The 27,083-nt window shown below is 43.7% G+C and overlaps 1 protein-coding gene across 2 annotated transcripts in view; it reads left to right on the top strand.

Annotated features, from left to right (window-relative positions):
- ATP8A2 (ATPase phospholipid transporting 8A2) overlaps positions 1-20,906 on the top strand; it is a 345,102-nt gene extending 324,196 nt beyond the window's left edge. For both annotated transcript variants that reach the window (XM_075708776.1, XM_075708786.1), the window contains 2 exons: positions 12,225-12,316; positions 20,809-20,906. In XM_075708776.1, coding sequence (XP_075564891.1) covers positions 12,225-12,316; positions 20,809-20,906 — 190 coding nt within the window. The remainder of the gene's footprint in view (positions 1-12,224; positions 12,317-20,808) is intronic.
- Positions 20,907-27,083: the final 6,177 nt, after the last annotated feature.

A 27,083-nucleotide genomic window follows, 5' to 3' on the forward strand; every position in this document is an offset into this window, starting at 1 on the left:
GAGCTAATTGCTTTTATCATTGCCTAGACCTTAGACAAAAAATGAGGTGCAAGATCTGCATGTTTAGGATTAATCTGCTAAACAAACAAACAAAATCACAAAGCCCAGAAAGCAGTGAGTGCATCTAGACTTGCTCAACAGGGTGCCAAGTTTGCTGTGGCTCAGCCGGATTTCTGTAAAATGTGAGCAGGATTGCACTTGGGTCCTCATTGCACTTGGGGAAGGAGCGCTGGGAGATCTGCATGTGCCACTTGATACCTAAATACGCATATCTTGTCTTAGAAGGTCTTCACCCTGCCAGCTGCTCTTGCTGGACACCTTTTTCCAGGTTAATAAAAAATCTCTTCACTAGTGCTCATTACATCCTTCTGAATTTTAGCCCCTTTTGAATGGTTTCTAAAATTGAGTTTGCTTCAGTTGATCTAAAAAAGCAGGTGCAAATTTTTGCTTTACTGATGGCAGGGAGCAAACAGCAAGGCAAGTGGTAGATCAGGGAGTGTCTGGTCTGCGCGGGGAAGAGTGTCAGCACCCTGAGTGCTACAGCTGGGTCCCGAAAACCTTGCAAATAACGTTAAGAGTGATGCTTGGAGATGCTATCAAGTGTATTGTTTTGAGCTGTAAAGGGTCATGTTCTCATTTCTCTGTATATGTCATCTGGACAGCTAAAAACTTAGTTTTCATGGAAGGTGGGATGACTGAAAAATCAAATGTTTCCAGGAGCAGGGGATTTCATCAGAGGAAACAAGTATCTGGAAAACTGGCAGCTCTAGAAATAGCTTGAAAAGCAGAGGAGGGAGTGTGCAGTAAGGGGCTGATGATGGATCCCATGCCATGCTCGCCTGTGTTTGTGGAAGATGAGTACCTGTGCTTGCCCTCCCCAGCCCGGCACCCGGCGGTGCTGGGCTGGACTCCAGCCCAGCTGCGATGTGAGCGAGCCTTGGTGCGGGCAAGGAGAGGGGCTCCCTGGCACTCTCATGTAACAAAGGGCAGGATTTAACACTAAATTTACATGAATTTGGAGAGGTGAGAGGGGCAGCTCATGTGCCAAAGCAAACATGGACATGTGGAGACACCTGCCCAGCAGACCTAATCATGTTAACATGCAAGACTTACACAAAGAAAACAAACAGTTTTTCTACAGGTTTGTGTTCAAAAGTGGCATTGAGTTCAGCTGCAGAGATTTTTGTGTCTTCAAGTTTACAACTAAATCTTGGCTCATAAAGGGCCAAATCTTCAAGTCCTCATTCACTTTTCACTCCATTGAACCTCTCCTTGCAGTCAGCAGGAGTTCAGGGTGGAGTGAAGCCTGATTAGGGACCAAAGCAAACTTTACTTTGGAAACCCATGTCACTTTATTGCTCAACTGGCCAACTAATGGAGAGCAAGCAAAGCCATGCAGCACCCTCTTTGCGACTGTAGATTTCCTGTTTCAGAGGGTTGCTCTGTCTTGGAATTGCCAGAGCGCTCCCTTTGAAAGTAGCTTTTTGGTTGTTTTTCTGTTCTGTTTTTAATTGGTTGGTGGCTGGGATTAGAAGATTATTTGATACTGAAGAACAATGTAGCTTTCATGATTTACGTACTGTACAAGGAGCTGAAGGGCCTGTCTGGGGGGCTGCAAACAAGTGCCTGCATCACTGAAGTATTGGGAAGAATTTCTTTGAATTATTCAGAAATCTGGGAGGCAGTGTCTTTAACAGAGAGGAAGGGAAGTGAGTACAGAACTAGCAGGGTATACCTGCGAGCAACAAAGCAGCACTGCAGTGTGCTTTTGCGCAGCATTTTTCAGTATGCCTTTTTACTCTTGCTGCTTTCAGATGCCCGCTGCCACTTCTTTCATCTCCATTTCGTAAAACAATACTGTTTTTCAGTGTACCTAAAGCAGAGAGTGGAGGGACTGTGGGGAGCTGCTGTCTTCAACAAGGAGACCCACTGGTGGAGATTCTCTTTCATTTAAGTGCTTTTCACCAATCTAACTCTGTTGCTTTAGTGAAACGCGCATGACCAGCTCTCGCCCTGCGAGTGAGCTGTCTTATTTATCTTAGCCTGGGTTTTGTTTGGTGGGTGAGGGCAGATGTCTATCTCGTCTCAATAGCTGCGTGACCCGGTGGGTAATCGATGAGCTGCCACAGGTACACGTGGAGACTCGCCTACTCCACAGGTCCCTGGGGAGGAACAAGAGGCAAATGTGGGAAACCTGACTCAGGCTTGTGGCTGTGCACGGAGCCAAGAGCGGCAGAGCCCTCAGCCTCGTACCGGCAGAAGCAGAAATGATAGAACAGACTTAACTTTTCTCTTAACAAACCCATGAATGAGCTGAGGACCTGATCTCATGGTTCCTGAGGAAGAGGCAAGCTTTTTCATTAAGATGAAGAGAAACAAGGCTTGGGCTCATTATATTTCAAAGCACTTTGTCTCTTCATTGATGCATTTCAAATTACATCCACTTGAATAGGGAGACCATGCCAGTAAGGCCCCTTCACATCAGCAGGTACTATGAATCTTATTTGAAACAAACTGCCTTGTGTTTTCAACTGGTTAAATGGCATTGGATGTTTGGAGCCAAATTCTTGTTTCATGAATGTGTTGACTTCAGCGTATTTACTCAGGATACGCATGACTGTGATCTGAATCCGGCCCATCCAGTGCAGCTGAGCGTAAAATGAGGTTGAAGAGGGGAGAGGTGTATTTTGGTTTTGAGGTTTCAGAGTCTTTTATCAATTTTTCCAGATGTTCTTCACACCATTTCTGGGAAGGAAAGGCAAGTTTTCTCCACCAGCATACACAACAAAGTGACTGGCATATTTACGATTTTTCCTTGCAGCTTTTCTAGTAAAAAGATATTAGACTCCTTTTACTAGCAAAAAGCACATAAAATTATATCAGTGGGGTTTTTTTAAATTCTTTGATTCCATATGGTAAACATTCATGTATGGTAGGTGGAAAATGCATAATTTTGTTTTATTTTACACTTGTCCCTTTCGCTCTCCCTGCTGTCCCATATTGGTAAGGAATCATCATGTTATTTCCTCATTTTAATATGTACTGTTAATTTCCGGCATTTCTAACCCCTGTGTGTGAGGCACTTGAAATTACTAGGTTTGATTCTGCTCCGAGTTGAGCAGAGGGGAGGCCGTGGGGCAGAGGTGGGAAGGAGCAGAAGGCAGAGTGGCTTTCAGAAGCTGGCCAGAGGCATGAACAGGGAGTTATCATGCTCCCACTGGCACTGGGGACCCCAGTGCCCAGCTGCTAGCACAAACCAGTTGGAGCTGATGTGCCCATTCTCTGGTGCAATTAATTATTTCACATCCTGATTGTGCCTATCACGTAACCTTGAGGGAGATCCAGTGCACAAATAGGGTTAAAACCTGGTGACCCAGAGAAAGATTTAGAGCTGTGATCAAATCTGCTAGCAAAGTCAAAGTTGACGGAGGTACAGTATTGGCACAAAGGCCAAAATGAAGCTGTAAATTGAAAGGAAAGATTAGAAAAAAAGAGAACATAACAAGATGAGAGTTAAAACTGATTAAGGGGCCAATCTCTCTGATGCCTAATCCTGAGTTACTGGGTTGGGCACCGGGGATCTCCACAGGGGAGGGAGGAAGAAATCTTCCCTCCAGGCTGCACAGCAGGAGAACTGCTCCATAACAACTATTCCAGCCTAATGGCTTCAGCAGTCTACTTCTGCTCCTCCACTGGCTAACCCCATCTTGGAAGAGAGGCAGGACAGCCTGCATTCACACCTCTGATTCGTGTATAGAAGAGTAAAGTATTAAGAATAAAGTACTAAGAAGAATAAAGTAATAAGTTACGTGTAGCAAGGACAAGAAAACCAAAGTTGTACTGGATACTGAATTTTTAGTGGGCAATTACAAAATACTCAAAAGCTTAAAGAAAAGCAGTTTGCTTTTTGCAGATCAACCAAATGTCCTAGGCTTTGCTCTAAATTATATGCAGACGCTTTCAAAGTTCATCAGTTTTTGTTGTTGCCCTGAGCTGTTCTTTAGCTTTTTTTCTCTCTAAAGAAGAGGAAGAAAAAAACTAATAGGAGGAGTTTAGAGGTTTTGAACACAGAAGTAATTTTAACTTTAGTCCAAGAATGCAAGTGGACTTTTTTTAAACCAGAAAGTTTGGATAGTAAAAACAAAACAAACAAAAAAACCCACCCAAAACAAAAAAAAAAAACCACCAACCCACCCCCAAAAAACCCCACCTTTACCATAGAGACCAAGCATGGAAAACTTCAACCTTCCAAGGTGACTACTTCTGAAAAAATGAGGGAGTAGGAAAAGGATGTTATGGTTGCAACTGTATTGCCACCTTATCTGTAGAGGATATGACCAAGCACCCACTAGAGTAAGTGCAAAGTGAGGCACTTAGGACAAGAAGTAAACAGCACTGGTACCGAAAGGGGCAAGCCACTGAAAAGCAGCAAGCCACACTTAGCCTTTGCTATTTCTCAGATGTTTAAATTGAGTCAATTCCCACATTTTGGAAAGGCTAAAGGCAAAACTGGGCAGCTTCGAGTTTGTGTTAATTGGCTTTGAGACAGCTGACAGTGATGCCTGCCCCCTGCCCCCCACCCCTGCCATGTAACGAAATGCATGAACACATGCTCAGTGTTTGCAGTGCTGAGCAATGGAAGGCACTCTAAGCAGAGAGAGATCTCATTTTCTTAGGGTTGTTGCTTTTCAGAGAGGCATGTGATGTTTAGTGTCTGCTTTTTTTTTAGATGGTATTTTTAAAAGGTCCTTGGTAATACTGTCTTCTGTTCAAAGAAGTAGTCTTGGAAAGAAGTTTAAGAATAACAACCTCAAAAGTAAAGGCTAGAATGGATTGTCCAAGTGATTTTAAGAGTCAAAGGAGGGATCGGTTTGGCTGTTCTGCCTTAGGACATTGTTAATGATAAAAGAAAATGTAAATCATCCCTGCTTGTCACCAGAAGGAAAAGCTTTGTCCTGCTTTTAGTCGTACAACTTTACAGACCAACTTGAAGAGGATTTTGTACACTTAGAGTGGAGAATTTGAACTCTACACACAGTCCGGGTGCTGCGCACAGGGCTGGCTGAAGCTCACAATGTGCCTTGGCCTCTGTCTGCTGTTGCAGGGTGGTTCTGCCACTGGCACAAGGTGTTGTGGCAACATGGGTAGCCTTGCATGCACCTGACATGGGGCCTGCTGCTGCACACTGGTTGAAGGCTCTCCTTCATGCTGGGATCCTGCATTCAAACCTCCGAGATGTAATGGGAAAGGAAAGCTGCTGTTTTGGTTAAGCAGCACGCTACCAGGCCAAATCACAAGCTGTGACAAGTGTTTCTCCAGAGCATTGGTGGATCCATCAGTTTTTGTTCATGTTGGCTGCAGGGCTGGCTTAAGAGTTTCCCAGACCATTCCTTACCAGCCATGGTTATATTGGCCCATCTTTGCCCTATCTCCTCAGTTGGATCAGCTCAACTCTTTGCGGGTCCATGAGCTGAAGGAAGTGGGATGGATTGGGGAGCACTGTCAGGTTCTCTGACCATCTGGTAACAACAGGAACTGCTTTAGCCATCGGTCACCCCAAAGGATGTCCATTGGGCTGCTGCTGAAGTTGTGTGACACAACCTTTTTACGTCTAGGCGAGATAAACGACTTGCAGCCGTCCGTGAGCTGAGCTCAGTACTGCAAGTTGCAGGCCTGGAGAGCTCACCACTACATGGCTGCTTTAAGCGTGCTCCAAGTCGGTCTTGCAGGGCCACGCATCCGGATACGTTTGATGCTTAACAGACAAACATTTGGCTGCATAATGTCAAAAGTAACTCTTAAAGAGGGGAAGTTCCTTAAATAGTTGCCTCCTATCTAGGGAAAGGGAGTGTCTCCTCTGTGGCTGTGACATGTACTTGAGAAGCAGGTGGAGGGGAGCTGCTGTATTAACAAGGCCTGGAGACGTTATACCATGGCAGGGCATAAGGCCTCCAGCTTCCCTGTAGAGCTGACTGTTGCTGAACCCTCAGCAGAGACTTGGTACTCCCTAATGCCTGGTTGCCTTGGTGCAGGAGTCACCTCTGATAGGTAACTTCTTGCATACCTCAGCCTGCAAGTGGCACAGGCCACGCTTCTGTCTTCATTTCTCTGTGTTTTGTGCTTGGTGACCCTTTGATCTTCTAGCCATGGTCTGGGTTTTTGTTGATGGCTTGCTGAGTATTTATAGAAAATGCAAAAGGAGCATGGATTTGGATGTCTATTTCAGCGGGATCCTGAGTGATTAAGGAGCCATGTGTGTAGACACTGACTCTGCAAAAAAAATGCTGATTTTTGTTTTACTGTTTATATGCCTCAGATGCTTCCTCGTGAAATGCTCCGGAGATTTCCTTTGATTACACTGCAGCTTCGTTATCAGTAATCCCTGTTTGCCTTTTAAATTAAAAGACCTCCTACCCTGATTGACCTCATAGTAAAACATTCCTGCAATCCAATGCTAGATAACCAAAAATAACGTCTCCCCTTTGTGGACTGAAAGAGAGACACCAGCAGAAGCCTACAGTTGCTGCTTTTGCTATTCTGTAGTTGTCGTCTCATTGCCCACTGCGTAACTCCCTTATGTGAATTCAAGTAATGCACTTGACTCTAAACTAAAAGAAAACAAGTTAGACCGAGGACTGCGGCTGTGCTGGGGGAGTACACTCAGCCAACAGGGAGTATCTGAGGAAGAGAAATAGGTCTCCTCTCGCCGATTACACAGGTGTGGCCGCACACTCTGCCTGGATTATGGTACTCGCTCTTTGTCCACAAGGACCACGGCTGATGCTGTAAGCCTTTAAGCATTGTTACGTTGCTTGAAAGGTGAGAGATGGAACTTGTGAATAAATCCTCAGGAGTACTCAGTGTGTCCTAGCAGCCGGAGAAGGATCCGTGTGTCCCCTCTGCCAGGTCATACCTGGGGAGAAGTCATAGTGCTTGAACCTCTGGTTCTTCTTTAGAAGAAACATAATGGAGTTTGAGAACCAAGAGACTGAAATGAAAATCAACAATCTTCTTGTAAATGGTTTGGTGATTAAGATTGATCAAAGCTGGAGAAGTCTGTTTGTTTCAGACTTTTTTTCTTGCTCTTTGTGTTTTATGTTGACGTAACCTTTGGTGACAGAAACATGTCAACAAAGAAACAGCAAACTTTCATGTAAGTTACTCTTTGGAATATATGGAAGAAATCAATTATTATGTTTTAATTCTAAATTTTAAAAAGGGTATCCTCTTCTCCCCTCAAAATCTAATCCACAGCTAAAGATGATGGGGACAGAAACTTCCTGATCTTTTACCTTGTGTATAGCCACATTGGATGTTTTGCAAAAACTTCTCCTTCTCCCCTCCCTTGTTGCTGTCACAGTGCAAGGACAATGCATTGCAAGATGTTTCTTCCAACAGGAGAGGAATGCAGGCCAGCCACAGCTTCTCAGGCCGGAACGTGTTTAACAGATATGTGGCAGTGGAAGGAAAGAGGCTGAACGAGGGTTTGTCTGCTGCTCCATTTGAAAATGCATATGGGTACAAGGGAGTGAAGAGCAGAATTTCAGCCTAAGCTTTGGAGGGTTTTCTGTTTTAAACCAAGCTGTACAGTGATTTACCTGTTGCTAAATGCTGTGGCGGCACGGTAGGATAGACGAAACAGTGACACTGCACCTGCAGACAGTAGGGCGAGGGGATTCGTAGCTATTCAGATGACAGGAAAAACAGCTGCATGCTTTCTTGTCCTCTGGGCTTACCCATGGATGCTGGGTACCTTGCACTGAAGAGCCATGTCTCTGCCATGGGTTCTTTGCATGCTTTTAAGGCACAGGGATAGCAGCAGAAACAAAATCATTTCATACGTGTGTATCTGACCAAATTCTCAATAATCCAGAAGGGCAGGGAGTTAAAACCAATGGCAACTAAGTGTCTATGCCCATCTGGTGTGCCTGTGCTCTCTATTTCCTCTGGTAAATCATAACAAAACATGAACTCATTTCTTAAGAGTTTAGCTCTTGTAAGAGAAAGGGGGCCCTGAATTTTTTTTTTTTTTTAAACTGTGCTATGTATGTGTTTTCTTAGGGAAGATCCAATTTTGAGACACCTGCATCCACTTTAACCTTCCCTTCTTTGTGAGCCCTGCTTTTGCTACCAGCCAATTAGTGGGCTCAGGAGGACATTCTGGGTCAAGCTATACCAAGTACCGCAAATCCTCATTAACGCTAATTAGTGCTCAGTAGGTTAATTGGTGGTGAAGCTCATCTTTTTTTAATTACTTGAGCAAATGAGCCAGTGGGACCTTGTGGTCAGCTTTGAATTATTCTGTTTGTTTTGATGCACTTCATTTGAATGTGTAAAGCCAGATGTTTGTTGCCTAGATTTAAGGGCTGTTTGCTTTTATGAGGGATGAGAAGAAGGGAACACAGAGAAATAAAATGAAGGTCTCTGTTGACAGCTTAGAGCAATTCAGATACAACAGTGAAAGAGTCATTTTATTCATGGAATGGAAAATATTGTTATGAAATAACATGCTGCCTTTAGTTTACCTTTTGATTTGTCGTTCACTTAATGAATTCGTGTAATGTTGTTAGCGCAGACTTCCAGGCAGACAGAAATAATCTTGACCCTCTTAGGAAGACATTGCAAGGGTATTCCTGCACAAGGTATTCTTTATTATTGATAGCAACTGAATCTGGTTTCAGATGACTTGAGTAGTGACTTTTTTTTAATCCATTTTTTCATAGTAACCCTCCAAACTGGGACATTTTTTATAGTTTTTGTTCTAAGCTACTATTTGTTTTGTTTAGTTCAAAGCATTTTGTCCGTGTCCTTTGTCCTTCATATAATTATAGAAAGATGGTGTCTCACCCTTACCCCTTCTGCGGTCACTAACTAACCAACTTAAGCATCTTTCACTGTCACTTTCCAGGTCACTGACTCCCATAAGGATGTCGGGGTTTGTGAGTCCTTCCATTCTGACACCATTTTGAGGTCCTGACTATGAACACAACTATAGCCAATATCCAGAGTATGATCTCTTATCCTTTTGCCTCAATGCATCTTAAGATGCCATCCTTAGACCCCATGGGAGGGCTTAGGCACTGGCTGTGAGTCACTGGAAAGCAGAATTAACACTTAAAATCATGGCTAATACTCAGGATTGGTTTATGAGCAATATTTCTGTGAGCAAGGCCTAACCTGGTGCCTGCGAGTCTGACGTAATCATTAGTTTCGCATCAAAGTGTGAGGGAGACTGAGAAGTCTTCACTTTGTTACCTGTTTGTAGCAGACAAAAACCTTTTCTGAGAGCAGGGACTCAGTTGGTATCAGTGTAAACACTTAAGAAACCCACTTCACTTTTCTTTCTTTCACAGGCTTGTATTGGGAGAGCGAATATCTGTTAATGAATCAAATACTCATCCATTTCAGGAGAGTTGTGCTGCATTTACCTCTATGTATTAAGAGCTCATTTTATAGTACTTGATTTGCAGTCTGTTTCATCATCCCTTGCACTTAAACCACAAATGCTCTAATTCTTCCATGAGTTTTTCTTTCTCTGCATAGATATGATCCAATATAATTTCCCAAATGGGAAAATCAGATGTGTCTTCAGTTTTGAAATTGTTGATTATAATTAACAATATCAAAGGTAGTCTAGCTTTGGCTTCCTTAGATCTACAATGTGTCACTCATATTCAGAAGTCCCTTGATGGCATCCTTTCCTCCACACATTGCCTGAGGAGCTAACCATTATTGGCCTGTAGCAGATACCATCCTGTACTTCATCTGTTGCTGTGTGGTAGAGAGGCATATGAAGAATTTGTTCTTCATGCCTTTTGCTGTTATGGATAATTCCATTCTCACTGTAAGAATTTTGTGGCAGATGTTGCTCATTTGTCCCTTAGAACAAGTATTTTTGATCAGTTTAGGATTCCTTTTTTAAGCCGTCTATCCAAAACCACTTTCCGGTTCTCCTACTGAGATGGGAAGGACCCTACCTGTATGTTGTTTTTTACCTGCAGAATATGAACAACTATTCCACTTCTGCCATTCACAGGACAGCAGTAGATTCAGACAGTGTTTCACTACACTTACCAGTCAGTGAACTTCCAAGTTACCCAGTAGTCCTCCACAATCAGTGGGAGGTTGTACAATACAGCATTGCTAGTTGACACATCCACTGGTAATGATTGATTCTTCAGGCTGTCAACTTTGTAAGCCTGTTGAAGGTTAGAGAAATCTCATGTCTTGCTTCATGCCTGCCATCCCCTTACCGGGTGATTTCTATTATGCTGCTTGTTTTGAGCAGTTGGAGATTTCTTTGTGTACATACTTGATTTTCTTACAGCCAGCTGGTCTTTGGGTTTTTTAACCAGTTGAATCTTCCAAGATTGTTAGAAGTTTCCATGCTGTAACCCTGGTTTTAGTGGACAACTGCGATCCTTTCTTCTTTGAACACATGCATATCTCATGATCCAAGAGCTCTTAAAGGTTGTTTGACACTCTCAGTTGGTATCTATAGTTTTGCTTCCACACCCATTATTCTATTTTATATTGAGGGAATACTACTGACTGCAGGTGGGGAAAGCAACCTGGCATATCTGTTGCAGCTGTAATTCTGTGCCAAGGGAAGGAGGGGAAGAGACCAAGTGTCTGAAAATGCTGACAGTTTGTAAAGATTTTAAGGAGGGGTCCATAGGCCGTAGAAGTTTCTAGTTCAGGTGCCTGAGCACACAGGAGACCACAGGAAAAAGAGAAGGATTCCTCCCTTTCTTTTGTGGACATCTCATTATGCACTGAACAGGGGACTGTGAGCCTGGATAATACCCTAATGGACTATTGAGTGGAATATAAGCCTGCATGGCTAGATTACATATTATAGGCATCTCAGAGGTTCTTTGGTTACTTTCTTGTTTGAAGTTAGCAAACTGCTTCAATGAAAGGGAGTTGTTTGTTTAAAACTGTTGTAAGCTTGTTGACAGCAGCAGCTGTGCTTGCTGGGATTTCCATTCCATATACCAAATGTATGTGAATTTGTAATCTAATCCAAGAAAGATATCGATGTTGGCGTTCAGATGTGTATCCAGGTTTGCAGCATAACCAGTGGAATTACTGCTTGTGAATAAAGATGTGAAAGAACAAGCAGACTGTGAAAACGGAAACACAGTGTAAATGTGGTGCAAATGGGGTAAAGACACTGCAAGGAGCTGCACTAGCAAACAGATCCCGTTTATGCACTGACTCCATCTCAGTGTTAGGAACAAGGGTGAGATGGGAAAAAACAACCCAATTGCAGAGGCACTTTGAACTAAAATAGACTGTAATATCTTTTTAAAAAAATAATCTGATATGTAACAGTTATTTGAGGCTCCAGTGCAATGAAATTTGGACACCTACATTATTTTAAAACCCTATTGAACTCAATGGGACTTCTGTACGTAATTAAGTGCTTTGAAAGGTCAGGATCTTAGCTATTGTTTGTTAGTTCTGGAAATAAAGTTCTTGATGAAATGAGTTGTGTTTTTAATAAAAAACAGAGTGGAGAGTCTCTAATGATTTGTGTATATCTGTTAAACCTATTGTAAGCATACTGTATTTTGCACCTTAAGTTTTTATTTTTACATTCTGTAAATTCAGTAATAATTTTTCAGGCCTTTGACAGGAACTGTCAAAAACCGAAGGGGTTTTTAATCAAAACCTGGGTAGAAAGTTTTCTTTGCAGGATGGGAGGTGGAAATGAGCATGTTCTTTCGAAGACAGAATTAACTATGGGTCCCACCTTTGGTTGCTTCAGGCCCTTTTGCAGGTGTGATAGAAGCCTTTTACCATGTGCTAAGCCACAATGCTTTGCTCCTTCTCTCTAAGGCAGTTTGTGGGTGCCATGATTCATGTACGTAATATTAAAGAGAAATCTCCTTTTTAATGTTCCATGTCACTTGATGTCAGACTTCCAGTATGGTTTGTAATAACTTACAGGCATCAGGCATTCAGAAATCACAATGATGGTATTAGGAATGGATTAACTAAATGTAAACTTATACAAAGTGGCCTTAGAAAGGAGGAGTTTCCATTAGTAGAGAGTTCTCTTGATAATGTGCAGTTTAAAGAAAGAAAATTCTTTTTCATGCTACAGCCATCTTAAATACTGACAAATTCAAAGCTGCCAAGTACTTTAAATACAGTTAACTTTTACCTTGAAATTATCTGGTTACTCACTAGTATGTTTTTTTTTTTCTCTCCCTCAGCGTGAACGAACGTGATCATTTGTTAAAAAGGCTCGGCAGGAAAACTCCTCCAAGCCTTTTCCGTGCTCATTCTGTCCAGCAAAGTGTATCACGTAAGTAGCGGATCATGTATGCATGTGTGTTTCACGGCAGTCAGTCCCAGATGAGTGAAGCGACTGGTGATTATTTTTTAATTAAATTGTAGGTAGAGATAATCTAGTGCAGAGGCTGAGCTGCCAAGCAAGACACATACATTTGGAAGTGGAATTAGTGTATTTGGCCCTAGGCAAGTAGAGCTCAAATGTGGATAATTCCCTAGGATCCAATCAACAGGCCCAAATGACAAAATCCCAATATGCAGGTTCTCTAAATGTGAAATCCTGATAGTCTCAAGAATACTGTAAAATCAAAAACTCTGCAGGATAAAATAAATGTTGTGATAGAGCCTAGCTTAAATAGAAATGGTTTCTTTATGAAAAGTCGTATTAGCTGTGGTTAGCTGAGAATACAGCGATGTTTCAGGGATGCTGTTATAGGGGTTCTCTGTGGTTCTGATGAGGAAAGCCATGGCGTGCGGAGCTGCCTTTCTCCTCTCCCTCTTTGTCCTCTGCTGGGAGAAGAGATGCAATGTCACATCTTGCTACTGCTGCTATTTGGAATTAATTGCATTTCCTGTTAGTGCAGAAGTCATCCATTTATTCATCTTCCTAGAGGAATGTGTGACAGGCCTTGATCTGCTGGACCTGCCCTTTTTTTTTCAGTGTTAGAAAGGCTTCCACAGCATTAAAAATAGTCTAACAGCTCTGTAGGCCGGATACACTGAAGAACCATGCTGTCTGGAGGGACCAGGGGGTCCAGTCAACCCTTTCTAGTGGTAAAACGCAGTCTCTCTTGTGATTAAACTTGCGGTAGAAATATGCTCATCTTACTAAAGAAAATAGGCCCCCAGCCTGCAGTGCTGCTGCGCACAGGGCAAGGAGCAGGCACTCAGGATTTGGGGTTCATACTGCTGTTGCAGTGAGAAGTGACACCCCTGGCTGTTTAAGAATCCCAGGAAAGGCGAATCTCATTGCTGCTGTGCCATCTTCTGTAGCAGAACTGTTGTGGTTCAGGCCATAGTGGCAGGGCTGGGATTTGAGAACCCAAATGCCTGAGGTATTCCTGTTTTCCATAGGGAATTTGACTAGAAGGGGTGGAACAGTGACGGATCTCCTAGTCTTTGTCCTTCATAGAGTCATGGCAAGGCCATCACTGTCAAGGGATGTAGGGTCTTTAGCGATCAATCCTGTTGCTCCTGGGAAAAGAGGCCGGTGTGCAGAGCAGCCTATGGACTGTGAGCTCCTGCCAGGATTTAATCCTCTGTGTCAAGGAGCCAGGGATGCTGGCGGCAGCATGGCTTTGGGCATGCAAATGCACTCTTTGAGGAGATTCCAAAGGCAATGATTGGCAGAAGAAATCTGTAAAAATGCATAAATAAATTGCTATTAAAGTAGCCTGCTGTAGAGACTTAACATGGTGCGGAAGGGAGATACGCCAGTGGTGACTAGTCAGACTTGATACATGCTTTTAGTCTGGTAGAACACATCATCAGGTTGTTGGTAGGTGAATAGCTATTGGGAAAGAAAAATGAGATAGCAAAATAAATGCTAATTTGGATAAGCAGCTTCCCTATAAATGCAAATGATTAAGTGCTAAATGAGTCAGGCCACTCAGGACAGGTTACAGTCAGCTGTCTGTTTTTCACATGAAGATAAGTTTTGGTTGTGAAGCTGTTAGGATTGAAAGACACTTTTTATGGCGTATCTATGACTCTTTAAAACTTCTGTCATCTCTTGTCAAATGTTATTTTCCAGTGTTGCATCGCTGCTATAAGTACAAGGCCACATGAAATCCAGGGAACATATGTACTGTTTTCACAACCCTAAATTGTACAACTGTTTACTAAATGCTAGAAATCTTCAAAGCAAAGCATTGATGAATAGGGCAGTAGCCTTGACATGCTGGGCCAGTATCTTAAATCACACTACAAGCACTCTGTTTGAAGTCTTGAACTGTTCATATGTTTCTACCAGGCTCCAAGTTCCCAGCCTGTGAAGGCCACTTCTTCCAAAAATTGCTTGTGTGACTTCAACTCAGAATCTGACACTTGCATATAAAGCAGGAAAATGGTTTGTTTAGTTAGAGCTGACAAAGGCTTAAGCAAGTCAATTGCCTTGGTCCCAAGAAGGAAGGAAAATGGAATTAAATTTCCTAGCACAGATTGTGAAGATGCAGTACTGGTTTGAGAGTCACTTTATTTTTTACAACAGCCAAATTTTTGGAGAGGAAACAATGCCTAAATAGCTTTGTTTTCTATCACATGGAAAGGAGAAAAATCTCATGGGGAGTCTCAGGGCTGCTACTAGTGGTCTATGGTGGGAGGAAAAAGATGACTGAGCTGAGTCTGCAGACTCCTGTATCGAAAGGCAGGAGCTCAGTCTCTGTGTTTCCTTAGCTCTCTGTTGGTGAGCCAGCCTCTCTCCAAAAGCATTAGCACAAGACCTTCAGGCAGGTTGCATGGCTGGAGTGCTCCCATACAGCACCGGGCTCTGGCAGATCCAGCCCCCAAAGTGGGGGGCAGAGCCACACAGCCAGTGCCATGTCAGTGCCATACAGGAGTGCCAGCCAGGATTAATCTCTTAAACGCCTCCTCCCAGTAAAGAAACGGGCTCAGAATGACTGCCTTGGAGAGTAGCCCCTGTGCATCTGGAAGGGTATGCCCTTAAAGTGTGCAAGACCTTCATGGCTGTTTTTCTTGCTCTGGCTTTGGTTTTGTGTTCCTGAATCATGTAGAGCTGTCAGAAGAATGAAAGAAATCTGTCTACTAACTGTACTGTCAAAGATCATGCGGTTCCTTCCTACCAGTGTAACTTCTGGGAAGCTTTATGAAAACTTATGAAAAAAAAAAAAAGGTGAAGTTCCTGTTGGGTGGCATTGTCATAAGACGTTACTGGAAGAGTTTTACACGGTTGTCAAGCCCATGTGCTAAGATAGAACCATCTCAGTGGAATCTTGTAGGCAGTGGTGACAACACTGGCCTCCAGGCTTGGTGTAGCTCCTGGTGAAGATGCCTGGTGAAATTGGAGACTGTGTGCTGCCATCTGCTTTCTAAAGCCTCTCAAGAGCGAGCAGGAAGTGTCACCAGGCTCCTCTCAGGTGTGTCTTTGGACCCTTCCCTTTAGTGTCCCGTGGGGTTCACACTCGAGGGAAGGAGCAATAATGACTCCCAAAAGCTCTCCTTCTCAGAGGGTTTGCTGGCAGTGAGGTTTTGTCCAGGTGAGCTTTCTCCGAGTCTCCATCCAAGTTCATGTCTTTTTTTTTTTCCTGTGACTTTGTGAAAGTAGCATCTCCTTTAGACAAGCTCTGTAGATACAAAAGATGGTTCTTGACCTCTCCTTTCTTCCTGCATGACTGACCTGTATCACCTGTGCCCCCAGAGCCTCACCAGCAGGATCAGAAGGGTGACGCTCCCCACTTGCTCAGGTACCCTTAGACCCATCTGTCTTTAAGGAAAGTGCCATACCATTCCTCTAGCGCAGTTTCCCTCCTGTAATTCAGAGTACCCCCTGCCAGCGTTTAGTTGTCATTTGTCTCAGCATGCTCTTAAAAACAGCTGAATCCCACTCTTGTTAAGCACTGCTCTGACAGAACTCTGCCCGAAATACAGAGAGCCGTGCCTCAATGAGGATTACTGCACTTGGCCCAGATTTCCTATGCTAGCAAAGAGAATTCCTCTTCCTTTGACAGAATATGGTGATTGTGTAGAGTAAATCTGAACGCAGAGCGTATGGTTTGCACCTTATTAATCACTGGAGAAAAAGTACCTGTCATCTGAGGTTCATTTCACAGTACGGGGGCTGGCAAATAATAAATAATAATAATGTGTTCATGCTGAGGGCTCTAATCCCACCATTTATTCTCCACTAGCAGACACCTTCTTCCTCTCACTTTTGTGCTGGTGCATTTTGATTTGAAAAACAACAGGGTAGCTACTTGAGACATTTTTTAAACTCTATTTCCTCTTATCTTGCATGTGTTTGAAATAGTATGCATTCTGTATTTTTTCCAAGCTATGTATTTGTTGACTGTCAGGTGGAGTTGCAATCTTTTAAAATCAACTTAAGAAAAAGAAATAGGAATAATTAGTTTAGAATTGATGCTGTGGCATCTGGCTCTGTTTTCTACGTGCAAATACCAGTAGGTTAGTATCTGGGACGAAAGAGATGGGACCATTTGTCAGGAATTCCTCTTGGGTCCTTTAGAAAACACAGGCATAGTTTATCAGCAGAGAAATTAATGATTTCTGTAAGCATGAGTCAAAATGTTCGAGATTTAAAACAGCTCTCACTTTCCCAGGATAAGGGGAAGGGGGTTGCCGGGGAAGTCAAAGCTGAGTTAGCATTTACTGTTTAATTGGTAAATGTGAACTACATCATCATAGTAAATCTCCTTAAAAACTGTGCAGAACCAGACATTTGGCCTGAGAGAGAATTTGGCTGGCCCAGTGATACCCTAATGTTGACTTTTCTTATGTCAGAGAGATTTTTGGTATCTAAGCAGCAATATTTCCTAAAAGAGATTTTAAAAAAAAAAAAAAAAAGCCTCTCCCATCCCCCCAAACCCTAAAACTTAATTTCAGTGGATTTGAATATGAGCATTTTTCTCCAAAGGCAAACAACATGATGGTAAAATGCATTTTTTATACTTTGGACTAACTGAACCATAATACCACTGCATATATGAAATAGTGAAATGCTGTGGAAGGCAGCATTTCTGACAGGCTTCCAGTAAGAACTGCCTTCTTGCTGGTTGGGGCAGACAATCCAGGTGTATCAGAGGAGAGTGCAAGGAGTAGGAGGAAGCCTCTAAAATAAATCCCTGAAGTGACTAAAACTGTATGTAGTCCTTCCATGAGCAGATTTTTCTGGACTAAAAAAAGTGCCCTGGACCCTTTCTGGTCCCAGTCTTAGAAGCTGTTGCATGCTGAGTGGGCTGTTGAGCTTGTGCAGCATTACTGTCTGTGTTCAAGACACATGCATGAAGATGGTTTCTCTAATCCAGGATTGCACAGACCAAAAGAGTCATTGCAGTGAACAGAAAAAGAGTGTGTTAAATTAGAAACCTAATGGGAGACTAGATTCTGATCTACTAATAGAATAACAAAGCTTTAAAAAAACCCAACAGGATGCTTTTAAAATTCAGTAGGTTGGCTGATAATATCTGGTACGAGTGAAACCTTAGATTTGATGAGAACGTGAATCTCCCCTTAACAAATGAGCCCCACTGATGGATATTCAAAAGCGCGCCTTTCCTCCGTTAATAGAAAGTCTCTGAGTACAAAGGTCCTTCCTTCTGTGACGGCCGTGTGTGGGTTGTGTCCAGAAAGCCCCAAAGAAACGTGCTCCTTCCTTGGGCTGCTGCAGGACAGCTGAACAATGAGGTCCTTGTTCCCAAGGCAGGCTCATAGGTGTGGTTTTAAAACTGGAGTTGGGGGAAAAGTTCAAACTTCCGAAAAGTTTACTAGTAACTGGCAGATGGAACCTTCCATTGTTTTTGGATGGGGTCTGAAAATAGTGGAAATGTAGAGCTGCTTGGGGAGTGCAGATGGGGCTAGAGCATTCACAGCATTCTGACTCCACAAGGCACAGTCAGCTGCCTAAACAGCTTGAAGCGCAGTTTTAATTGTAACGTGAATAAAAAAATGTAATATGACTCATCTTCCTGTATAGAGATCAACAGGAAAAGTTTTAAATAAACTGCCAAATGTTGAGCTTCAACTAAGTAGGGCAGTGTGCTAGTGTGGGGGTCACAGCCTTTCCCATGATGTACACACAAAACCCTCATAGCTGATATTTCAGAGTGGATCAAGAACATGAGGATGTAAGGATACCCCTGGTATTCTTAACCGTTGACCATCATACCCTGAAATTTTTTGCCATGTTAAGGTGTTTTCCACTGGTGTGAGAATGGTGAACGTCTGTCTTAGATTGCATTTTGCATTGGCTTTGCAGAGTGCTTGGGCTGCCTGGCTGTTCATAGGCCTGTGCTAGTACTGGAAATAAGCAGATCATGGGATACCTGGGGTTGATGGGCTCCACACACTCGTGTGGTCAGTGCTGGATTTGCAGTAGTTATGGCAGTTGAAAAATCTACTGTGCTGAATGATCTTACTGGATAAGTAAATATAGCAAAGCCATCTTGATGCAGAGTAGGTTATGGGGCATGGGCTTCAGTCTTTCAGGGCTTAAGCTTGTGGTCTTTGACCAAGTTGACTTTTCCTTTGACAATTTAGCCAAAAAGCTAACAGTATGCTGGCCTTTAGCATGGAACAAACCCACTGGAGGTATTTGTTTAAGTGTGAATCTACTCTTTTTAAAATGAAAGCCTGTTTTGTAAATCCTATTTCCTTTGCAGTTATCCAGCACGCACATACTTTTTTCCAAAAGACTGTTTGCATTTTGTGAATGTATTCCGTGAACCTTCAGCTAGAGGCAGGAAAACCCAACCTGCACCTCTGTAGCTGTATGTATATTGGCATGGAATATGCTCGGGGAAAATAAAAACGGGATGCTGGGATGATCAGTCACATAATCAAATCAAAGTTCATACTGTTCTGCAATCACTCCAAGAGGGACATGTGATGAGTTAGTTCTGGATGATGTATTTCTGTTTGAATCCCTTCCATTTACTGGCAAAGATTTCCTACCATGCTTGTGATTCAGGTCAGCTAACCTCCTGCTCTTCTGCTAAGGGAGCCTGTGTTCTGCCTTAAGAGCTCAAATCTACAGCAAAGTCCCTGTGGCTTCAGAGGTGACATTTACCCGCATTCTGTGAGAGAGAAGACCCTCCTTATTACTTGAACAGTGGTCATCCCTAGAGTTGTAGGACTCCTTTCCCAGCAGCTTACAGCTGTATAGGAGTTGCTGACCACCTTCCCTGTGCAGGCATCAGCCAGAGGAAAAGATCTAGGAGTACTTGATCATCTGTGCTCGGCTCACACGGTCCCAACTTGGTTGTCAAGGTGAAGGTTTAACAGGCCTCACTCAGGGGATACAGTTCATTTCTGGCCTTTTGGGCTTCTCCTGGCTACTAACGTCGGTCACCTGCTTCAAAGCAGGCTGCATTCATGGGGCCATGGGGAGCAAGTTCAGTCTCCAGCACCAAGCTGCTTAGGGGCCTCACATCCCTCCTTCCTTAAGAAAGGTGTTCAGCCCCCTGTGCCTTTCTGTCACAGGGTCCATTTGTTGTGCTCCAGCCTTATCTCACCTCAGGACCTGATCTAGCGTGGGGAATATGCCTTGAGCCTGTTAAGGGAGGACTCCTGAAAGACATTTGCTAGGTCTCTGGGTAGTAATTGGGACATCCGTCCTTATGTGATGCTGCATCTTTCAGCCTGGGGTGTGTCTGGGGCAGGATTTCAGAATTCACAAGCTCCTGCTTCCCGATCTGCTCAGGGGTGATGGAGAGTTGCCCATGGGGAGTTAGCCATGGTATAATTCTTGGGTTCTCCCAGGCAGCATTCATGCCTGCCAACTCTTGCCTGCTTTCCTACTACAAAGCATTATCTGGTTCTGTATAGCCCGTGACTTTCCTATTTCTCCATATTTGTAACTGTGCTAATCTGCTGCCTTTCTACTTTCTGGTTACCCATTTACACCTGAAAAATCACCTTTCCTTGGGTGTCACAAAGTCTGTTGTCCTTTGCTGTAGTTTTCCATTCAGAATTTTCTGTAGGGTCATGTCTGCTTCAAGTATTGTTTGGTATTTCACCATGTTGGCCCGCTAGCTTTTGTGACTGTTTTACCAGTAATGCGGTGTTTTGCAGATGATGTCAGAAATGTCACTTGCCTTGTCCACAATACTTTAAAAGAAATCAGACACGTGGCTATTTTCATCTGAGTAATTTCTAGGGAGACCAAAGGGTTGTGCTAGCTAGCAGGATTAACTTGTGCAAAACAGAGACCTCCAGAGTATGTTTAAGAAAACTCTATTCAAGATATGGGTGATTGGCCAAGAGAATCAAGAGTTTCTTGGTGTGATTTGTCAGATCCCACCTGGAAACTTGTAAAAAGAAAAGAAAAAAAAAAAAAATTCCTCAGTGGAGTTGAGGAAGATGTGACTCAGATCCAGCTGTGGTCTAGACATTTCCATGTTCCTCCAGGGAAACTGCTGATATCAAGTAGACTATAGAGTCATCGAGCCAAAATGCAAATCTCTACCTGTCTGTTAAGTCTTTAAAGAAGCTCTGCCACTATGGGGGTACACATGGTGTCCAAATCAATCTGTAGCTTATTAGTCAGGTTAGCTCGGAGGGAAATGGTGACTGTGTACACCAACCTGGCCTGGGGAGGGGAGCAGTAAGACAGAGCTGGCAGCGAACATACTTTCTGTGCCACGTAGGCAATGTAGTGCACAGCTATAAATGTTAGGAGTGCAGCATAGAAATGAAGATTGTTGTAGACTCGGTCATGTAACTTTAGTGATGCCTAAAACTGTTCCTAAAAATGGGCTGTGCCCTTGAGCTGGACTCCAGTGACTTATTTTTTTTCTTCCTTTGCTTTTTCAGATGGGTATGCGTTTTCTCAAGAAGAACACGGTGTTGTTTCCCAGTCGCAAGTTGTTCGATCCTACGATACAACCAAAAGGAGAGCAGAAATAGAATAAATGGTTATGTACTTGATGGGTGGTGGGAATAATGGGATTTGCATCAATGCATCCACTGTTAACACATGCTTGACTAGGGTTGGCGGCAACAGCCAAAACACCAGAGAACTCATTTCTGTGGCCTTAGCCAACAAGTTTCTGTATTCTCCTTGCAAACCTTGAGTACATATTGTGGGGGGAAATCATTGTTTGAACTCAGTCACAAAGCTCTGCCTGAAGTTTTGTTTATGTTGATATGAAGCATTTGACTGTACTATGTGAGGTGTGAAATTAAAAACAATGTTTTACCACTATTTAAAACATCAGCATAAGGTCGTTCTGGGAGAAAAGTAGAAAATTTATGTTCCATGAGAAATCAGCCTTTGCTTAATTGGAACGGGGTGCTGAGATTTCCTGTTGTGTTACACACAGACCAAGTGCACATGGCTTCATGCAGACCTTACTCCCTCTAACATTCACTGTTTACTAATTTGGCTGAAATTTTTAACAGACAATTTGGTATAAAATTTTTGATTGCAACACAGTCTGTAGCTAAAAATGCTTATTTGCCTTCTCATGACAGAATAACACATGATAGCAATGAATTACTTAGGATATTTCTTGCCCTCTTACAGGATTTATTAGGGCTCTATCTTAGCTTTCTAAAACCCAATTAATAGCTTACTCACAAAGCCAGGATGTGGAAGTTGGAGAGCTCGGCAGGGCAGCTCTCTTGAGTGTATGGCATTGTGCACAAAGATGAAATCAAATTGAACAAAACAGTGAAAACTTAGAAGGTACAGGCTTGTCAGATGTTGAGAAAGAAGATGTGCATCTGCACAGGAGGCTGATACTGAACCCTAAAGAAGCATTCCCCTGACCAGGTAGGATAGGCTTGCAAAGGAGAGTTAGGAAGAGTTTACACACGTGCATGCACACACATGTACACACACAGAGCTGGTCATTGTGAAGAGAAGACCTGTTGTTTGTTTGTTCAGCCAAACCAGTCCCTCTTCTAGATCTGATCCATCAACAGGCTTCCGGACACACTCAGACCCGTGAGCCCTGGAAGGAATGCTGGCTTCACGGCCTTGCTGTGCCAGTGGGACAGGCATGCTGCTGCATAGATTGGAATTTTGGAAAAAAGCAAAAACTGGAGCATAAGTTAAAGCTGAAAGAGCTCTTAGAAAGCTTGTGCTGTTCTCCAGACAAGTTCTATTAATTTTAGTTGCCAAGCCATGTTTCTGAGTAGCATAAAGTAAATACTGCTGTGTTTTAGCCAGGTTTTGTGGTTAATGTATATACTACATTTGTGCATTTAAGAAGTTGGCATTGTTTTTTGCCCTATTGACTGTCACTCGGAACTTTTTGTTGATATAAATATATCCAAAAGCAATTTGAATATGAATATTTATGTTTAGCAACAAAAAGGAAAACGCCAGCCTGGCCCACTGGCTTAATCTTCCTTAAGGGTTGTGAGTAAATGCCAGTGCTCAAGTGTTGTAGTTCAATTCCCAGTGCTGCCTCAGAGGCTCGGAGTCCCCTTCCACATTAAAAAGCAAATTTTGCTCCTGCAGGACCAGGCAGGATTGCTCTTGGATTAGGCTGATGGCACAGAGGGAAAAGTCATCACCTTCTTTCTCCAGTGCTAATGAGACAATTATGCAATAAGGGAAACGTGCAAATAATTTTGCCATAGGCATGAATGTCAAGGGGCCAAGTGTGGGTGTATGTGTTTTCTGGGAGATAAATTTTTTTTAAAGGCATGAACACTGGTGCAGAGAATAAATAAGGGGAGGGTAAACCTGATCCCAGGAGCTTTTAAATCTTAATGCTGATCTAACCTGTTAAACACTTCCTTTTATTTAGAAACAAAATCTGTTTAGGAAATGTGTGGTGTAAGCCTGTCCTCAAAACTGCTAACTCTTTCTTCCTTTTGTGACACCACAATGAAAATTAACTTCCCACCGAGACAAAGCGAGATCAGCTTAGTCTTTGTACTCTAAGTCACACACTAAACATTAGTATGTAAACAATTTGGAAGCTTTTCATGAGGATACAGAAAAAAAACTTCTAAAAACCTCTGCATAATGAAGAAGGGCAAGTAAATGTGTTGAGCAGAGAATAGAAAGGATCCTGGAGTCTTTTCTGTTCTTAACTTAGTGCAGCAAAATTTTACAGAACATAATGAGAGATGCTGGGGAGGAGCAGCTGTCATCGAATGTGATTTATTTTATTAGTGCAGACTATGGGCTGTATCATTTTGACCTCTCTGTAAATTGAGGTCAGTGTGTGTCACAAACACAAACCCTCCCTAGAGTGAATAGTGGCTTAGGTTGAGGTACGTGTGTTGGATGTCAGCTCAATGGGAATTACACATGGGGTTTGTCACAGGGCTATACAGTATGTGACAATGGGGCTAGCGGGTCAGACTTTATCATCACTGTAAGGCCTTAATCTCTAGCTGAGTTAATCCTGTAGAGCCCACCCAGGTCAAGACCTGGCATTCTTCTTGTTCTTCGGCGTCATTACAGGAATTAATGTATTGTAATATGCTGTAGCCTGGCTGTTGGAGTTGCTTGTCTGGGGGAACAATGGTGAGGTGTATTCTGGTGGTGTGTTAGCAAAAGGAGAATGGCAGCTGCTCTGCATCAACAGAATTCCTTGTTCATTAACACAAATGCATGTAGCAGTAACAGCAACCTTTGAAAGCGCTATGTGAAAGTGTTACCGACTAGACAGGGTATCTGAGCAGAAGGAATGGGAGATTTCTGCTTGACTGTCCAGACTTAACAACCTAGGGTTGATCAGAAAAGGGTTTCTTGGGCAGCTCTCGGCACTGACCAAAGTGGTGGTGGAGGGGTTTGAATATTTAGAAGGAAGCGGTGATTTTTCTGAATTAAACCTGGCTCTAGTTGCTGCTTTTTGTAGCGCCATAATCGCTGCTTGCCTAGAAGCTGCTGTTCCTTTAATGATTGCCTAGTAGCAAATTAAAGCTGGTGAGCAGGAGCCTGAGCTGAGCACTGCTGAGAAGTCTGTTGACATTCTCTTTTCCTTGACAGGGTTTCAGGTCTTGCTGTGGGGAGCTAACATGGGAAGTCAGTAATAACTTGTCAAGGAGAAACGGTGAATAACCAATAAAAGTATCTGAGTCGAACTAAGCTGCTAATGTATCTAAAAATGTGTGTGGAGTTAACATGAACTATATGGGCTGTAAATTAAGATAACAGTCAAGCCTCGCTAATCTGCACTTCACTAGACCGCACGCCTCTTAGTGCATGCCAAAAATGTGCAGTCTCTTCCCCTGCCTCAGCCAGCAGCTAATAGCAGATGCTGCAGGGAAGTCTCCTGTTACCAAGATTACATTATTTTACAGCATGTACTGGACTGTGTTTGCTCATAAATAAAGAAGAGAAAGCTCAGGTGGACCAGAATAAGTGAAATGCAGGGACTGTGACATGGTCAGTGGCCACACTGGGTGCAACTTGGCCCTCTGTGCACAACCCCAGGAGCTTGAGAGGTGCATGGTCCTTATGCTGTCCCTGTCCTGCAGGCTTGTTTTGCCCTTTTGGGCTAACTCACCAGATCTGCTGGTTTGCATTGCCTCCAGTCATCAGTGCAGACTAGCGATGCCCTATTTACATTCTCCCTTGGTTTTATAAATAATGACTTAATTTCATTTTTTAATATTCTGAGGACTGTACTTTTGCTGTTATGCCTCACAGCTCAAGTTTGAAGCAGAGCAGCCCTTGAGCAGGTGTTCACCCCTGAGAAACGCTCTTGGATTTGTCAGATTTCTCCCTAGTTTTAAGGCACTGAGGATATTTTACCTTTTGGATCATCACATGGTATCAATGCCTTAAACTTCAGTCAGTTTGCAGGGAGAGCTCTTTGTGCCTTGAGTCTAACGATAAACGGTGGTGATATGAAGTACCTGATGGGTTGGAGGAGAATTTGGCTGTGTCTATGCTGTACCTGATGCACCTGGGTAGCCGCTTGCTTCTGAACCGTGGCGTGCTTCTCGGTCTCCAGACAGGTGCGCTCCTTCTGTCCTACCGGGAAGGACCCTTGTACTCGGCTCTTCCAGAGTCTGTCTATGCTGCAGCTCCACACCTCCTCAAGGATGCTGAGCACCAAGCAGATCCAGACCCTCCTCCCTACCTTGTACCTGCAGGGTCCCCTAGGCACAGCCCTGAGGCTGTCCTGCAGGCAGCTGTTAGAGGCACAGCCAAAGTGCCTATCAAATGGGGAGAGTTTTGAATTCATATCAAGTGTCGTTCCTAGCCGTAACTCATAATTGTCACTGCAGACAGTGTAAAGAGGTATACAAGAGATGTAGACTGAGCAGGTTATGAATCTGATGACTGGACTTGCACGCGGCCCATTCCCATCCCACCAGTCAGGCCCTGTGTGAGCAACTGTGTCACTTGGCGAGTGAGTGAACAGGCAACAACGCTTCTCTTTAGCGTGTTGCTTATTTGCAGCCATGTCACTGTTCCTCAGAAACCCTCTGTGCAGGAGCTCTGTCCCACGTCCTGCTCCGAAGGGCAGCTCTCCAGCCAGGCTGAGAGAGGCAGCCCCAAGGAGCTGCCCATTCCATAACATGGTGGCATGGTTGTCTTTGTATCGTAGATGGTGGCTGGTGGGACTCTGCTGGCAGCAGCAGGGGTAAAACAAGCTGCTCCAGGAGCACAGCCCCTGCTTCTTTGGAAATGACCTGTTAGTGCTGACATGGCCTGAGCTTTCAGACAGGTAGTTCCTTCTGGAGCTTATTCTTCCTGGTGCAGAGCTTTCTGGGTTGACTGCAAGCAATTCCTGTTAGAATAGAGTGAAGCATACTTTTATGCATTTTCTGTACTATACACAAAAGGCTCAGTGCTTTGTTTGGTGAAACCATATGAGCTGATAATTTTTTTTTTTTTTTTTTTCTCCTTAGAGTTTTCTCTTTCTGTATGGGGTTGGGGCAAGTCTCCTTGGTTTGATTACACAGTTAACACAGCCCTGTTCCCGTTTTACTTTCACTAGTCTTATAATATTGCTTACACTGACTTCTCAGAACTGAATAGCTCCAAGAGGGAGAGAGCTCAGATCCTCTTACCTAAAAGCTTCATTATCCTCCAGACACCCAAGAGAGCCTCCACTACCCTTCAGTGCTTGTGACCAGAGCTGTGTGTCTGGAGAAGGCCACAGGACAGGTCAGTACAATAGATGACAACAAAATAAATCCAGATGGGTAGAGAGAATAACTCTTTCTGTACCTTTTCCATACCTAGCAGCAAGATTAATGGAGGCTTTGAGCCTTTTTGGCAAATGAAAACCAGAAAGTGCCCTGTGCTGCTTGGCCACACAAGTGAATCCCCGAGGCGGTCGCTTCTCGGTGACCTGCAGAAAGCCCAGACAGCCTGGCTGGGTTTATCTGGCCAGGTATGTGCTCTCGGATGGGCTGTCTGGAGGGGTGAAGGGACTGGGAGAGAAAATAGGTTGGCCAAGAGCACTGCCACTGTTAGAGGCGAGGGAGGGGAGGGGTTCCTCGGGCTTCCCTGAAGAGCTGTGATAAACCTTACTTCTCTGGTTCCTTCCTGCGGCGCTGGGAAGGGAGGGAGAGCGCTGGTGGTGTGAGCTTGCGGAACTCCGTTACCTCCTGAAGCTGAGCTTTCTCTGATGCCGGGCTGAGTCCTGGGGGTGGAGAAAGGGAACGTGTCCCTGCCAGAAGCCCCCCTGCTTAGCATCCCTTGGCTCCAGCAGGTTGTTTTCTGGGTTATGACAGATTGCTAAATTGTTTACTGGCTGCTGTTTGCCTCGTGGGCCCGCAGGAATTAAGCACTGAAATTATTTCAGTCCTGACAGGGAATATCCTTCATGGAGAGTTAATGGGACTTCTCCTTAGGTGTTGCTCCTGGGCAGGTTCCTATCCCCCAGGCCAGTGGAAGGGGCTTGTTAATCTGGGGACCTGGGTCTTTTTGTGATAGAGTGTGAAGCCTAGGGGTTGTTTCATTTGGATTTGTGGCCTGCTCGTTTGCGTGTGTGGACAGAAGGTAAAATAGCTGAGTGCTGGTGTTTCTCTAAAGCCTTCCTTTATGTATCAAGAAGGTGAGACAAGTTCTCCTGAAGTCTGCCACGGGGGGATCATTCTCCCTCAGCATCTCTGTAGCTACTGAAGAGAAAGAGAAGTGCGTAAATGACATTCTGTGTGGGCAA

Source organism: Pelecanus crispus, chromosome 1 (genome assembly GCF_030463565.1).
Source record: "Pelecanus crispus isolate bPelCri1 chromosome 1, bPelCri1.pri, whole genome shotgun sequence".
Taxonomy (NCBI): Eukaryota; Metazoa; Chordata; class Aves; order Pelecaniformes; family Pelecanidae; genus Pelecanus; species Pelecanus crispus.